This window comes from Misgurnus anguillicaudatus, chromosome 11 (assembly GCF_027580225.2).
Source record: "Misgurnus anguillicaudatus chromosome 11, ASM2758022v2, whole genome shotgun sequence".
Classification (NCBI taxonomy): domain Eukaryota; kingdom Metazoa; phylum Chordata; class Actinopteri; order Cypriniformes; family Cobitidae; genus Misgurnus; species Misgurnus anguillicaudatus.
Window position 1 is genome coordinate 7,768,170 of NC_073347.2, and position 17,911 is coordinate 7,786,080.

Consider the following 17,911-nt stretch of genomic DNA (forward strand, 5'->3'; position numbering starts at 1 on the left):
ATGGATCGCCCTAAGCCCTTGATCACATGGAAAGTGGAGACCACCCCCTCCATGTGCAAAGCGCGAGTTGCTGAAGTGACGTCACAATCGTGCTGCATTGTGGGATATGAAGCTGCATGAAGTGTATATATGAAGCTGACTCGCTCCCTCGGTCAAAATCGAGGGAGCGAGGGTCTGTCCATACAAACTTTCCTCGTCCACTTGACGAAGTGGAACGCACTTTAAAATGGCGACAGGGATTCCCCTGAGGGGAAGTGCTTAGGGAAGTCCGCGAGTGTGTGTCTAAAACTGGAGTGGAACGCACCCCAGTGCGCCCTCGTGGACTCATGTCAAGGGTCCCTAAGGTCTGCACTACATGATGTCATCAAAGTGTGGACTCTGAGGAGGACCACAAGTCCGGAGTGTGCCATTTGGGACAGGGCCTTTGATGAAGCCAATACGGAAGTGACTTAAACTGCAATTCATTGACTGGCCCCTTGAGGCTGGCTCCAAAAGGGAGTCAATTCCCATAGACCTCCATGTTAAAAATGCCCAACTTTACAGTAGAAAATAATATTTTTACAGCCAGGTACAAAAAGTGTTTTTGTTCTGTAAAGCTAATTTTGCCATTCATGACAACTATGTGGGGGTGAATTTTTTTTTGTGACTCCTCCATTTAAATTATATTAAGCCTTAAACTTCTGCATAATTAAGGGCGTGGCCACTTGAGTGAGGGGTGAACGGCCACTGCTGTCACTAGAATCTAGCTAGGGGGGCGTGGTTTCAGCAACCAACCACTTCAGCTTCACCCATATCCCGCCTTATTACCCATTTTCGGTTTTCCCCGAGTGATTCGCGGTGACGCGCGGCCAAGATGGCGACGGCAGGCACCGCCTAATTTAAAGGAACAGTATGTAGGATTGTGGCCAAAACTGGTATTGCAATAACAAAACTTGTGGCTAAAACTGGTATTGCAATCACACAACTAGTGGGCAATACACAAAATGAAAACATAAACATCAGTTGAGGGCTGCAACTCCACTTTTTAAATGACAATATTCTGGCCAGACCACTGTTGTCAGTGATATAAGTATTTGAAATGAAAATGATTTCTTAATGTCTAGTGACATATCAGGGCCATTTTATGATTAATTGATATACATTTCTTACATACTGTTCCTTTAATCTTCACAAACCAATGGGTGATGTCACGGACACTACGCCCATATTTTTTTTACAGTCTATGGTAAATACTGACAGCAATTACATAATATATGTCATACTGAATTGTGATTTGTTCATTTCATTGTTACAGATAAATCTAACACTTTCACACAGTTTGGCCTTCGTAGCCCATTTCAAGTGTTATCTCAAGAGAATTTGTACGTATTTAAGCTAATTCGTATAAATTTGTATGAAGTGAATTGTACAAAAATGTACAGTTATTAGAAAAAACCAATAATAAATCATCTCCATCAGTCATGCCTGTAACCCCATCATCACAGGGGCGAAAGCAAACCATACAAAAGTGTACGAATGTGATCGTACAAACTATTTTGAATTAGCCATCTCGTAAAAAACGTACAAATCGCCATGAGATTGTATTATTATTTTTTCTTTTGTGAAAGTTATTGTACAGATATGTTAGTTTGAGTATGTGTATACTGTATGAACGGGTGGGTGATAGTGAGCACTGCCCATAGATAATATGGGGTTGCTTCAGTTCTATAATCTAACTTCCTTTAAAGCACATATACTTCAGTTCTAAAGTCCTTCATTCAGTTTGGTTTTATCGTTTTGTCTTATCTTTTGGGTTTATTGCCTGTAAATCATGCAGACTCACTGATAAGACTTATTAGGTGTTTTAAGAAGAATTGGCTCAGATATTTGCATGACAACCTCCCATAGCAACAGGAGGAGTGGTCTGTAGAGACTTGTAGGCAGAGAATCAGGAAATCAACCATGTTTTCATGCAGCAGTCATTGTTAGGAATGGGCCTTTAGGGGTCTGTGACTCAGCAACAGGTGTGAGGGGAAAACTGTGTCTTTTTTTAGCCTCGGCAATCACATGGCCCAAGTTCACAAACTGCATTAATGTTACAGCTGTTAAACGCACATGATGTACTGAAATACTAATTGCCATCTGTAAATAATCACTTGTTTACTGTAGCAAAGCAAAGTCTATATGACAGGATTAGGATTTGGTGGTTTTCTATTAGAATAGACCTGATTTGATTAAACCAATTGTTGTTGTTGTTTTATCATGAAATAAACAAAACTAAGAACTGTAATAAAGTATATATTATAGGGATGCACCGATGTATTGGCCTATAATCTTTATCTATATATCTAGTAATTTTATAAACTATCGTACATCGGCGTATGCATTGTATGCATTGCACTTTGTATGCTCTGCACTTCACAAAATAATATTTCAAAACAAGGAGAAAAAGCAAATATCAATATCTGTAAATGTCATTCCACGTAACTGAATATCGGTATCTGCTTTATTGGTTTTATTTATTTAAGGTCAGAATGGTAAGAATACTATGAAGTACACTGTAAAAAGTAAAAAAGTTGGATCAACTTAAAGAGCACCTATTGTGCGATTCACGTTTTTACATTTCCTTTTGTGTGTAAGTGTGTATTAGTATATGTTAAAGGACAAGTTCGGTATTTTACACTTAAAGCCCTGTTTTCAGATTGTTTATGATGAAATAGAACGGTTTTGACAGAAATTTCGACATATGCGGCTGCCCAGAGAATTTTTGGGTGTTTGTGTTTCAGCTCCTACCTTTAAAATGGGTTTAATGGTGCACTGGAACAATCCTTCCTAAAATGCATTAAACTTTCGTTTACAAAGACGTGAAACTCACCGAGTGGTCGGGGGTGTTCACTGGTATGCTCACACGGAAATCGCTGCAAAATATGCATTCCAACAGGTTTTATCTTAGTTTTGCCAACTCTATTGACTTGTATTAGTTGTGCTGTGAGGTACGGTATTACTCCGCGCCGGGAACTTTGTTTGTATTCGTGCAATTGGCAATGGCGGATTAGCGCCACCAACTGGGCTGGAGTGTCTATTATTTAAGCTCTCAACAGAAGAATGTACGGGTGTGAGGCGTTTGGAAAAATAGGTCCACAAGTTAACAACGAATGCTAAAACAACTGTTGGAAAGCATCTTTTAACGCGATCCCTGTGACAGCATATCAGTGAACACCCCTGACCACTCGGCGGGTTTCGCGTCTTTGTAAACGAAAGTTTAATGCATTTTAGGAAGGATTGTTCCAGTGCACCATTAAACCCATTGTAAAGTTAGGAGCTGAAACACAAACACCCAAAAATTCTCGGGGCAGCCGCATATGTCGAAATTTCAGTCAAAACTGTTCTATTTCATCATAAACAATCTGAAAACAGGGCTTTAAGTGTAAAATACCGAACTTGTCCTTTAATGATATGCAAAAATTACAAACCCCAAAGTAAACGATGACGCGAGATATCGTCTCTAACATGAATCTCTTTTCTTGGACTACAACAAACACACGGATTGTAGGCAATAGTTTTCGTCCTGGGATTGGTGATGTAGTAAAGACCGAAATTATCATAATTCCTCTAGCTTCAGCCTGTAAGTTAAAGGATAATTCCGGTATTTAACACTTTGAGTCTCATTTCTGGTTTGTTTTGGATGAACTACATTGATGGACACTGAAATTTTGACAATGGGTCGTGTCTTGACTTTTTGACTCTTGTTTAGAAGCGTCTCTTGACTGCTTCAGAATGGAAGTCAATGACCATTGACTTCTCTTGGAAGACTCATTGCTCGCTGATATATCACTCCACAGCCGGGAAACGGAAAAGGGTCTGTTTACATGTGGTTGTAGTTTTTTCGCTCGGTTTCTCTCAAAAGAAATTTTCCCATATTTAATGGCTCAGTGACCAGCCTTAGGTTTAAAGTTGAGCTCGATTGTGACTATCTATACCCTAGACACCGGGTTCGGTTCAGTGTCCTTGTACGGCAAAGTGGTTGTCGCCATCAAGTGGTCGGGAGTGTGCTAACGCTTCAGACTCAAATATAGAGCGGAAATATATACGCGGTTGTGAGGTATCTGAAAAAATAGTTCCAATATAGCAAATAACACGGATTGAAATCATACATTGCGCCAATATATTTGTTTTTAATCATCAACCAACCCCACGAACCACTCGGTGAGTAGTACAGTTTTGAAAATGAACGTTAAGTGTTGTTTTAATGACATGTTTGTGCATGGTCATTGACTTCCATTCTAAAGCAGTCAAGAGACGCTTCTAAATGAGTCAAAAAGTTAAGACACGACCCATTGTCAAAATTTCTGTGTCCATCACTGTAGTTCATCCAAAACAAACCAGAAATGAGACTCAAAGTGTTAAATACCGGAATTATGCTTTAACTCCTGTTAGCATTGCATTGTGACCAAATTTTTCAAACATGGTAAGGAGCGTCACATTTCCGACTGACGTCAGAGGTATTCAGGCCAATCACAACGTACAGATTAGCTGACCAATCAGGGACACAGAGCTTAGTATAATTAGTATAAATGCCTTTGCATAAAATAGAAAAATAAATAAAATTTAACATTGAAAAAATACACATTAGGTTTGAGATATATGTAACTGTGTCGAAATAATGTTAATAGTTTATGCTTAAAAAAATCACATGATAAATTATCATTTGAATTGTAATGGAGTTGTACTATTAGATTTATAAATATTTAAAGGGACATTTTACAAGACTTTTTAAACATGTAAAATAAACAGATGGTGTCCACAGAGTACACATGTGAAGTTCCAGCTCAAAATACCATATAGATTAATTTATTATAGCATCTTAAAATTGCCACTTAGTAGGTGTGTGCAAAAATCTGCACAGAAATGTTTTTTGGGTGTCCTTTTAAATGCAAATGAGCTGATCTATGAAATAAATGGCAGTGCCGTGGTTTGATAGTGCAGATTAAGGGGCGATATTATCCCCTTCTGACATCACAAGGGGAGCCAAGTTTCAATGGCCTATTTTTCACATGCTTGCAGAGAATTGTTAGTTACTGGGTTGCTGTTTCACAAATTATCTAGGTTGATGAATGCACCGGGGACTCAATTATAGCACTTAAACATGAAAAAAGTCAGATTTTTTATGATATGTCCCCATTAAGAAACACACACTACCAAGGACATTCAACCTATAAGCTGAACTTTGCCATGTGTGGCAACATTTTATAAGCTATAGGGTGTGACCACACATACAGTACTGTATGCAACCCTTTGAACAGCAACTATCTTAAACAGTCAGCAGTGTTTCATTGTCTTTTTGAAACCAAAAACAAAGAGGAACTTAAAATTCTGCCCTTAAAAGGGGACGCATGTATCAGTAGATTGAACTTCTGTGTGTTCTGTTGGTGTTTGAAGAGGACTATTAGAGTATATTGAATCAGTTCCAACAAATTTGAAGGACAGAATAATAATAGAGACATAATTATATAATGTACAGGACAGATCAGTTGCCAAGATAAAGAAATGAATGTCACAGAAACAGAATGGCACAGAGGGATGTTATGTTAGGTGGCCTAGGAAATGATGGTATTAGATACAATTCTTCTGTTTCATGTTTATAGCAGTTTATAAACAATAATGAAAACCTGAGATTGTAATTTCTTACCGTGACACAGGGAAGACTGGGGTTATTTGTCACAGGTTTTACTTCAGTGAACATTGCTTAAGGCAGGTTACAAAAGTCAGTTTCTGGTATACACACATACATTAAAGTCTTGAAACATTTATGAGTCTTCTCTTGTCCAGAGTAAACAGCTTAACCCTTTAGTTAAAATCCACTTTCATTATTTACTTGCATTTTTTGTAACCGTTATTTTGTTGATGCAGCCTATTCATAACTCCTATTAATGCATTTTTTTGCCATAATATAACGTAAGGACATCTTAATAATAACAAATTGATTTCAGATAAGTTTATTATGTGGTGTGGTTAAAGAAAAACAAACTGTTAGTATTTTTCTTTCATGAGAGACCTAAAACGTCCCGCGCTTTCTGATTGGTTGAGCGGTGTGTAATTAACGTTTTCTTTAAGTTGTCAAAACCAACTTCAGAGCTGCTCGTCCTCTCATTGGTTGAAAAGTGTTTCAGCAGGTAACCGCTCGACCAATCACATCGCTACTTTCATGTTTTCCTAGAGACTGAGGTATTCAGACTTCCTTATACTCGCGATTTCAGAGTGAGAAACTCAATTTTGCTGGATAAACTATGTCAGAGCTTCACCAATGAAAAATACAAGAGTCTCTCTAAATTTTGCTTCGAATCCGGAACTACAGCAATCTTAAACGTGTCTCGCGAGTGTGTGTTGTGTGTGTATGAAATATTAGCCCAGCCCAACAGCCCTTCCTATTCCCCTCCCTTTCCTTCAACACTCCCAGTCGGTTCGCCCGCAGCACTTGCGTTCTCTCGGCCGGGTTTCACTCCAGAGATGGCTGCGAAAGTGTGTAGATCTGTCCTCCTCCTGTCCCGGAGCAGTGGAGCCGTAGCCTCTTCTGTTTTTCCCGCATTTGGTGTCTCCTTACATCGACACCATCAGAGCACAAGAACGGTGAGTCCCCGAAAAGAAAACCGAGCTCGGTTTGCTGCTTCTGGGCAAGGGGAGGGTTGTGAAGGGAGAGATAAGGGGGTTGGGTTCCTCTCTGTGTGGAGAAGATTATGTAGAAAGATCCCGCTAAGGAAGAGTCGTGAGTGTATGTTTTCCGGGATGTTTCTTTTCGCATCGTGCAATGCACAGCGAAGACCAGCAGTGCTGCATCATTAACCACTGCACTTTCAGTCTGGCTGTAGCTACGAGGCGTCCGGTTGACGCATGGATTGACTGATCAGTGATCATCTCTCTAACCTTACATTTCAAGTTTGCACGCATGCCACTGCAATAAACGCGAGCGATTGGACGCGCTTCTGGGTTCCGCGCAATTCCTTTTCAGGATAACCTTGAAAGCAACAGTGCTCTGAACCTGGCGTAACGCCGGCTGTACGCACAACTCTGAAAGACGGCGGATTTCATTCACTTGAGTGATCGATTACTTGGCACTGAAATGTTTTTTATGGTTCCGCGTTCTTTCGTGCTTTTCCAAACTGGACGGACCGCGTGAGTGAGATCGACTCCGCAGTGTCCGACTATACGCGAAGTGAGAGAGTGACAGTGCGGCAAAACTCTGGTCTGGGGCGTTCACGCAGGACGTTGCGTTTAAAGCAACGATTCAAAGCAGAAACTCGTTTGAAAGTTGCACTGCTCTGAACTTGACGCGCAGTCTTGAAAACGCAACGTCTGACGCATGTCTACGTACGTTAAAATAAAAAAACAAAGCAGACGGACGATATAAACGCATTCGGTGTGAACGCCCCCATAACACCTCCCCATTTATCGGCGTGGGGTAGCTACAGTCATCGATGTGTAATACGGGATATACTCTCGCTCACAGCCATGCGCGTTGACTTCTGTTCTCCGTGTAATTATGTCACTCTCCTCATCTTGACTCCCGCACCCTCCCTTCCTTTCTGCGGGTGTTTCCCATTTCCAGCGGCAAGCCTCTGGGTTTTCCTTTGAGCAAACTCCAGTGCGCATTGCTCAATAGCGCTCTGGCATGTTAGGAAAAGCGTGTCAGTAACATAGCTTTTTATTTGTTACTCATCCATGACTTTCAAGTCAAAAATGTGACAAGAGGAAGACACTTCCCTGAAATGTACAACTGTATTGCTGTAAAAGAGATATCCTGAAAAAGCAGAATGCCACTGCTGTACTTTGAAGAACCTTGCAGTACCACAAACAGATACTTTGTCAACACATGAGAGAACTTTGGTACTGCCGTGTGCTTTACAAAGACAGGGTACCATGGTAATACTATGTATTTTTTATGCTACCATAATAGTAGGCAGTATACTTTGAGGTGCCTTTATGGGTCTCCTTTACTTCTACTTTGGTATAAGCAAGATACAAGAATAATACTATAATTTCTTCAAACGTGATATTTAGGTAACAGATTATGTCGAAAATGTCATTTGTTGTATTTCAAACTAAGATCATGTGTTATTGTGTCAGCGCAAGGCTTTATTTGTGAGGCTTGTGTTGCCAAATATATGAATGAATGAATTAAAATTTACCGCTTGATCTCACATAGTATTTGAATGACCTTGCGCCATTTATTTCCTTCTGGTCGGTAGTATTTGTGGCCCTGTTGGCATTTATAGTGTTCCCCCCCAAACCAACAAAGCATAGGGACTTGCAGTGCTTAGCGTAAACCTGTCAAACTGGTAGTGAGCAGTGACAGGTTTTTGACAATAAGGCCGTGCTGCCTTCGTCTGTTCATTCCGCTGGGGCACAGCATCTCATACCAGCGTTTATCATAAACATCTTGAGCAGCTGTGAGGTGTTTAATGAATTGCTACAGCACAACATTTTCCCTAAAGACTGTGCACTTCAGAAAAACTAACAATGCTTGGAGTAAAATAAATGCATTCAGTTTAAAAAACAAATCTGATTTGATTTTCCTATTGGGTTTTAAGCACTGACCATGCACCCTGTTTTTTAGTTCATGAAATTTGATATTTTAATATGTCTGTGTACATCTGTAGTACATTTATGTATATTAATGTTTTAAACCTCAATACGTTCTCATACAACAACAGAAAGTAGTTGTCAGCATTAAAAAAAGACAAAAACAAATTGTGCATCTGCTCATATTATTCTCTGCCTTGCTGAACTCACAAGACGTGCGAGAGAACATAAATGCCAGATATTGCATGCATTCATGCATGGACTGTGCACACAACTGCTGACTTGACCACCTGAGCAGTATTCACTGCTGCTTACATTTTGCATTTTAAGGAAAGGGAGACATGAAGGAGAGTGCATTTTGAAGTTCCAGACAATAATAATATGATGTTACATATGCATTGCATCCCACATTACAATGAAAATTAAGTAAATGTGCTTAAAACTATTTTTTTATTGTTTTGCGCAAACTACAATTACAGATGCCAATCATATATAAATATTTAGACACTGCCGAAATGTTTGCTGCATTTATAAAGCCTGTGTGCCTCTAGTAGCCACCTTTCCACTGTACACGACAAATGACAGATGATAAACCGGAAGTCATTCATTCCCTATGGAGATTCGCAAAGAGGTTGCGTGAGGTGCAGACCATCTGCGGATGCATAATTCGGATCTGTTTTGAGTGTTGAATCTGTTATGAAATTTGAACTTGTGAGACTACACCGCATATGATACAAAGAGTGATGTATTTCAGTGTATTTCAATCAAAACACTGTGCGAGGTGAAAATTATTTATTTCTTTTTTTCACTTTTTTGTTTAAGTTTATTAGTAAAACTTGAATCCTTTAAAAAATGTATTGATTACTGATGATACATTATTTATTTTATTATGTATATGTTGTTATTTTAATTTTGTTCTATTCTATATGTTCTCTCCAAAAATACTGACAGTCTTTGTCATATATGCATAGCTTTTTATTGTTTCATTCATTTAAATACATTTTTTATTTATTATTTCTCTCTCCAGAAACCACTCGCGTGCATTTTCGTTTATGATAAGACTATAGAGGAGCGTGTGACGCGCCGTTCTAATGCTAGTGAATGATCTCAGCTTCTGAGTGGATATTTGACGAGCTCCCTGATCTCTGCTTTAAAACAGTTTTCAGACATTTCTCATCGTTTATATGCATTTAAAACCCCCGTTTTGAGGAGCTGAACGATATATGTTAGTCCCTTTCACACATACAGTCTTTACTGGTAATTTACTGGTAAATTGCCGTTAACATGTCATGTGTGAACAGAACCTTTCCAGTAAATCAGTGCTCCCAATTTACCAGTAAGACAGGTTGTAAGATTACCAGTAATTTACCGGTAAGCGCTGTGTGTGAACGAAAATTATAGGATTACCGGCATTTAGAACGGACGACGTCAGACCGTGCTGACAGCTTCGGGCCAATCATAGCGTTTTAATACAGATGACGCGTTTACCCCCGCAGTGTTTACTGACGTTTCCACACACATGCTGCTTGAAAGTTGAGCACACCTGAAGTTTACGTCCACATTTCTTCACCAAAGTTGTTTAAAACAGCTTACCGCCGAATTGCCGACGTCCTTAGCACGCCCTCTGTAAAGCCTAAAGTGCAAACAGTACTGTTGTTAAAAACGCATTTTCGGTTTGACGTCGTCTCATTCAGTGTTGTTTGGTCATGAGCAACTTCCCGACTGTTTACCACAGACGTGAAAACAACAAAATACGGACCGTGGTTATGAACGACGTGGATTGTTTACAAATACAACACTGAGCTCGCCGCGTGCTACAGGTACTTCCGCTTTCTCAACGAATTTACAGGTATTTTGATACTGATGTGTGAATGATGTCTTACTGGTAAAATAACGGAACGCCACTGCGTGTGTGAACAGCACAATTTTGTATTTACTGGTAAATTCATTCTGGTAAATTCATGGTAATTTACCAGAATTACTGTGTGAAAGATGCTATTGTTGGGATGACACGCAGGCATTTTTGTTTATTATAAGCTCAAATGAGCACGTCACACAATATTCTTTATGCTGCTACATGATCTCCGCTTCAGCGCGGTAAGTGACGAGCTAACTTACCTGATATCTATGTCAGTTCCGTTAGCTGTCATTTCTCATCGTGAATGTTGTATTGCATGTAAATCCCTCATTTTAAAAATGAACCAACTTTATGTTGCCATGACATGTGCGTCTTCACTACGTCATTGTTGATGCGTCTCATTTATAATTTCCTGATAACTGCTTCAATGTAGTTTGCGACATTTCTCGTCGTGAATGTTGATATGCATGTAAATCTCTCGTTTTAAAGAGCTGAACCATAATTTTTGTTGTGATGACACGTGCGTCGTCCCTAAGACACGCCCATTGCGGCATTTTTTCGGCTTCTTGTTCAGAGGGTTTTCCGTGTATCTTACCAGGTCCTCTTTCCGGCAACGATCTCAGAAGATGTACGGGACGTGTTTGCGTTCACACAGAAGCTTGTCTGGCAATTTTACGGGTATTTTCTGGGACCAAAGGTCTGTGTGAATGGGGTTTTAGATTGAAGGCTCTTGCGCTAGAATGAGCTTATCTCCCATGTTGACATGGATTTTGATTGCATTACGACTATCACTAGGGGGCGAACTTCTACAGTCGTGTCCGAATGTCGTTTACAGTGGAAAGTCGGCTTCTCACTCTACGCTAGTTTCTATTTGTGCTATCAGTTACATTTATAAGGTCTTTTCACTTATACGTACGAACCCCAAAAATGCTTATTTGTCCGAATAGGTTTGCCAAACATGGGTCATTGCCATGGCCAACTGACAACTGCCATTCACACAGTGTTCGATATTTAGCCTAACTCTGATGTTGGTCTCTTGAGATGGGAACTTAACTCATGTTGGCTCCCTGTTGACTCACAAAGGCTTCTTATATGAACGGTGCGAAATGTTTAGACCACTGTGGAACAAAGTGTACTTACGATATCTAAAATTTCTTGACTTCTGTGGCTCTTTATATAGCTTTGTTTTATTCATAGATATGTTTAGGACCATCAATCTGGGCAGTATTTTGTTAAATTCAGATAGTTTTGATGTCATTCCTTGATTCTGGTTCATGAAAGACAGACTGACCTTGTGTTTTTTACTGTAGTACGTCATCCTGTAATAATGCTTCTGATTCCATTTACAGTAATGAATATTTTTGTTTTTACACTAAATCATTGATTACGGTATAGTACCGTATATTTTTCAATGACTTGTGGTTTGGTGAATAAGATGTTAAGTCAGTTAAATGCTCTTGAGTAATCCATAAGGGAGTGAGGTCAAGACTCATTTCTGCGGTTTTGACGGATTCAATCACAGTTTATTTGTTCGCGAATCAGACCACATTGGTTTTGCTGTATGCCTGCAAAAAATGCAATTTAAATATATAATAGGCTAATATATTTTTCTTTGCAGTACCCAGTCTTTCATCATTCAATAATGTTTTTTATAAATTATCATTTCCATTGCCATATTGCTATAATACTATAGACTGAGAGCTGCTGCAGGCAACACTGTGTCTTAGTGTTGTGTCCCATCTGCTTTGGGGGGATGAATGCAGATGTTCAAAAATCTTTAACAGATCTAATTATCATGAATGTTTTTAGTTATCACACCCCTACTCAGCTTTTTTTTACAGTCAGCATGTTAATGGTCAAATTAAATGCGGCTGTGATTGACTGGGTGGCTTCAAGTGATCTGGATTAGTAGGAGAAGCTTGAGGTTGATCTAGGTGTTGAGTTCAATTCTCATTGCCCCAGTTTCTGAAATAGACAGCAACTCTTAGCAGAACAACAGGGTTGAATGTGATTAATCTCATGTTTCAGGCATTCAGCTGCACGTATAAAAAGACTGTGCATCTGGTTCTGCAACCATCAACAATGATTGATGTCTTCCTTGAACTATGAATGAAGATTCATTGAAAAAGATGACATTACATTTGTCTGATTTATATGCCTATATAGGCTTAATACTCTGAGGGACTCTGCCATACAGGGGTAAATCTGTCTCTCTCTAGACAGCACTGTAAAGCATTTTCTCTTCTGTTCTCTGCGTCATGTTTTCTGCATAATTATCTAATCATTAAACGTGTGCTTAGTTGTGCATTTTTACAGATTACATATACAGGAAAACATGAACTTTGTTTCTTGGCTAAACAACAGAGTGCCTCAGGAAATACATATTTTTTAGGCTAACCCCGGAAGTTAGGAGGATATGGGATCCTTCACCAAAAAGTTCCTTCATTTTTCCCACAGACTTTTGGATTATCGCAAAAATAAACTCTGTGTTTGACAAACGTTTGACACTAACACGTTTTGCCCAACAAGTTAATCTTCACAGATGAATACAATTTTTTATAAATATTGAAGTCTAAATGCATTTACTAGAAATATAAAAAGCCGAATTTTGACTTCAAAATTCATAAAAGTTAATCTGTGAAGACTAACTTGTTGGACAAAACATGCAAGTCAAACTTATGTTGAACATAGAGATTATTTTTTGCGATAATCCAAAATTAGCCTACAGCCTACATTAGCCTAGGGTTAGCCTACAAAAATACGTCATTCCTACAGCACTCTGTATGGCCTGGGGTCATTGTGAGAGTGATTTTGAGTCTGATGGATGAACTGAAATTAGTCCTTTTGTGTCAGTGCTATGTCACTATATCACATGTGTTTCTATGCCTTGTGTAAAATCTCATGATGGCAAAATGTATTAATTATTGAATTTTGCTGATTACATATGTCTGGCTGACGTAGGTGGGGAATGAATATCATTTTATGCATTATTTTGTAGGATGTTGATTCTTCCTTTAATGTCAACAAGACCAGCATACTTTTGTAAAAGTATGAGCAGTAATAGTGATGCATGTTGTTGCCAATACCAATAACTTGTATGTTTATGCAGATTAAACAATTTACAATTTCAGTGTTTTTTTTAAATTAACAATGAATTAAAGGGATAGTTCGGCCATATATGATATTAAACCCATGATTAACTCACCCCGAAGCCATCCGAGATCCATATGTCCATCATTTTTCAGACAAACAAATTTTCAGTTATTTTAGAAAATGTTTTAGATCTTTCAGTTAATCAAATGTAAAGTTAGGGGTCCATGTCCTTCAAGTCCAAAAAATGTGCATCCATCCATCACAAAAAAAATCCAAATGGGTCCATGATGATAAACAGGCCTTCTAAGGGTAATCCGCACCGTTTTGTTGTAGAAAATCCACATTTAAAACTTTATAAACAAAAATAACTCGCTTCTGGTAATGCCACCATTTTAGTCGCGTCCGCATTCAAGATGAGAGCTTACGCAGCTTACGGAGGTTTCTCTGCTGCTGCTCTGTGCCCCGCCCTCCGAATTTGTCATGCGTCACTAAGAAAATTGCGTACACTACGCTGATACTCTCTCTTGAATGCAGAGGAGTCTAGGTTGGCGGCGCTACCGGAAGGTAGTTGTTTTCGTTTATAAAGTTTTAAATATGGATGTTTCTGCGGCAACGCCGCGTGGGTTGCCTTCGGAGGGCCTTTGTTTATCATCCTGGAGCCATTTGGATTTCTTTGGGGAGGGATATATGCACATTTTTTTGGACTTGAAGGACGTGGACCCCGTAACTTTACTTTTTAGCAGCTGGAAGATGTAAGACATTTTCTTAAATAACTGAAAATGTGTTAGTCTGAAAAATGTAGTGCTGCCTCACGATTAGTCGCGACTAATCGTTTGCAGAATAAAAGTTTTTGTTTACATAATATATGTGGGTGTATTGTGTATAATAATTATGTATAAATGCACATACACACATGCATATATATAATTAAGAAACATTTGCATGTGTATATACATGTTTATATTTATATATAATCTATATTATATATAGATATAAATATTTATTATATAAATATTTTTTTCCCCTTAAAATTATACATTTATGTGTGTGTATTTATATAAACATAATTATGATACACAGTACACACACATTTATTATATAAACAAAAACTTTTATTCTGCAAACGATTAGCCAAACTATCCATTTAAGGGTGCATATAGCAGTTTTTACAAGGTGTAATACAGTGTTTTCCAGACTCTAAATCGCTTCGGAGTATAAGTCGCATCAATCAAAAATGTGTCATGAAGACGAAAAAACATGTAAGTCGCAATGGACTACACGTCGCATTTATTTAAAAAATTATTTCCCAAAATCCAAGCTGAAGAAGAGACATTTAATCTGGAAAGGCAAGTTATTCAACTAAACACTAGCACACAGAACAGCAGGCTGAATAGATGCCCGTATGTTAATGTAACATTATCAGTTATAGGCTAAATGAACAGAACAAGCCAACGAGCATCAAGTTTGCAGACTCGTCATTCCACATTACTGAATCCATTGAATTACATAAATACTGGAGCAGCATATAGTGGACTCTCGCGGCTGTAGACCGAAATGATGTCTCTTGGTTCATATATGTCAAAATTATTTGTCCCTGGTGCCTGACTAGAAGTCGCAGGACCAGACAAAATATGAACAAAGTGCGACGTATACTCCAGAATGTATCCAGAATGTGTCTGGGACCGCTTACTGAGGGCAGAAACTATGGCACTGCAGGACTGTCAGTCAGTGGCTGTGGGTGGGGCTTTATGAGTGTGACATCACATTGCTAGGAAAATCAAAGCGCCATGTATAATTACAATGCTTTGGTTTAATGGGGATTAAAAATGTTTAGGTTGGTTGTGTGCACACACCGCCAACACATTTATGTTGAAACTTGTAACGCCTTGTAAAAGTGGATTTTGTATCATAGGTGCCCTTTAACTTTGAGGTCTCAGTGTTAACAGTGGATGGTGTCAGTTATTCAGCCTAGAGGAATGTCATTAGGGACAAACAGCGGGCTGAATAATAAGATGAAACTTATGCAACACAATTCCTTTGTGAATGATGTGCAGACTCGTTTGGTTCATTGTAATGCACCTAATTATGCCTCGGTACAACTAAGCCTTTAATCTTTCTGAATTCAAAAATGATTCTGAATCATAATATGATATTATAGCATATGTTTGGGTTTGCTTGAACTGTGTGTGCTTAACATCATCTTATTGTGTGTATTTTTGCTCACAGATGTTTAAAGGATAATTCCGGTATTTAACACTTTGAGTCTCATTTCTGGTTTGTTTTGGATGAACTACAGTGATGGACACAGAAATTTTGACAATGGGTCGTGTCTTGACTTTTCGACTCATTTAGAAGCGTCTCTTGACTGCTTCAGAATGGAAGTCAATGGCCATGCACAAACATGTCATTAAAACAACACTTAACGTTCATTTTCAAAACTGTACTACTCACCGAGTGGTTCGTGGTGTTCGTTGATGATTAAAAACAAATATATTGGCGCAATGTATGATTTCAATCCGTGTTATTTGCTATAGTGGAACTATTTTTTCAGATACCTCACAACCGCGTATATACCTCCACTCTATATTTGAGACTGAAGCATGAATGAACGTAGTCCAACAAACTGTAATAAAACGGTAGCATACTTTCAAAATCAAGTTTATTTAAAACACTTACACCATCCAATATGTTTTTTCATCAGCAGAACAATAAAGAAGATATTTTGCAGAAACCCCAGTGCTCCGTCATGCAAGTCAACAGATCCGCACACTTTAAGAGCTAAAGCATATATATCCAATACAACAGTAATCCCCCATAACTCCGTGTGACATATTGACGTCTTATGAAGCAAATCAATCAGTTTTTGCAAGAAACTGAACGTTATTTACAACACTATTAGCGTGAATGCCAAAGCAGGAAGCGTGCTTTCCGTTTGAGGTGATCTCTTCCACTAGTGCTGTTGGCTATGGATGTTGGTCTCTCTGCGCCACCTATAGAGCGGGAGCGTGAAGCGCACTTCCTGCTTGGCAAAAGCTCTGCATTAACGCTGTAAAATATTTATTTATATATATATATATATATATATATATATATATATATATATATATATATATATATATATATATATATATATATATATATATATATATATATATATATATATATATATATATAATATATATATATATATATTATATATATATTCGAATCTCAAAACTGAAAATCAGATGTCAACCCACGAATCGAATGTCAGCCCTACAAATATGGGAAAAATTTCTTCTGAAAGTAAACAGACCCTTTTCTGTTTCCCGGCGGCGGAGTGATATATCAGCGAGCAATGCGTCTTCCAAGGGAAGTCAATGGAATTTTACAAAATGCCAAATAAAACACGACAGAAACTGTATTTCGCTACACAACTTGTTTTTAATCATCAACGAACACCACGAACCACTCGGTGAGTAGTACAGTTTTGAAAATGAACGTTAAGTGTTGTTTTAATGACATGTTTGTGCATGGTCATTGACTTCCATTCTGAAGCAGTCAAGAGACGCCTCCAAACGAGCCGAAAAGTCAAGACACGACCCATTGTCAAAACCTCCGTGTCCACCACTGTAGCCCATCCAAAACAAACCAGAAATGAGACCCAAAGTGCCAAACACCGGAATTATCCTTTAAACACAAAATATGTAAATAGAGGGTTTCCCAGAATCCTAACCAGTCATGACCAGAAACATAGTACTTGAAAATATTATTAAAATATTAATTTATATCATGACTTAGTTATTTATTGTCTTGCCTATTATTCCTAGAAATGCCACCTATGTAGGCAGAACAATTTCAAGCTTTTTCATTTGCTGCACTGTGTCTCAGTCCTCTTCAAGGCCATTCAATACTTAATCAGCTAAAGTGGGTTAAAACTACTGCAGATTTTGAGTTTGGACAGGACGGGGTAGATATTTTATTGAACCTGACAATGTTGATGAGTAGATGATCAAGAGTTATTTGTGGTTCTTTTGGTATAAGTGATCTTACACGATTGCTCGACCTTCGCAGTGGTACCGGGCAGCTTGCTTTGTTTTCCCGTAGGTGCAAGTCATCCTTGATAATGGAGGCCAGTGAGAGTAATATAATGATGGTTGGTTACCTCGCTCCTTTAGATGTTTCCCTTGGATTATAGATCTGTAACAAAGACCTGGCCTTCTCATTGGTTAGAGAATACTGGACTCACAATCTACGTCATTACCTTTGACAGGAAAACAAATCTCTCTCTTCATTGAAAATCTGCATCAGCTTGGTAAATCGGGCTTTTAGATGAAGGTCACTCATGCTGAGATCCCAGTCAGACGGTTGCGCCGTAATAATAGTTCACTATAGGCTTGTGAAGTGATGAATGAATGTGTGGTC

At 38.5% G+C, this 17,911-nt stretch overlaps 1 protein-coding gene across 1 annotated transcript in view; it reads left to right on the top strand.

Moving 5' to 3' along the window:
- Window positions 1-6,284: 6,284 nt before the first annotated feature.
- The window catches only part of mcu (mitochondrial calcium uniporter), a 105,639-nt gene continuing 94,012 nt past the window's right edge, over window positions 6,285-17,911 (top strand). Inside the window, exon 1 of the mRNA XM_055170529.2 lies at window positions 6,285-6,606. Coding sequence (XP_055026504.1) covers window positions 6,487-6,606 — 120 coding nt within the window. The 5' untranslated portion in view covers window positions 6,285-6,486. The remainder of the gene's footprint in view (window positions 6,607-17,911) is intronic.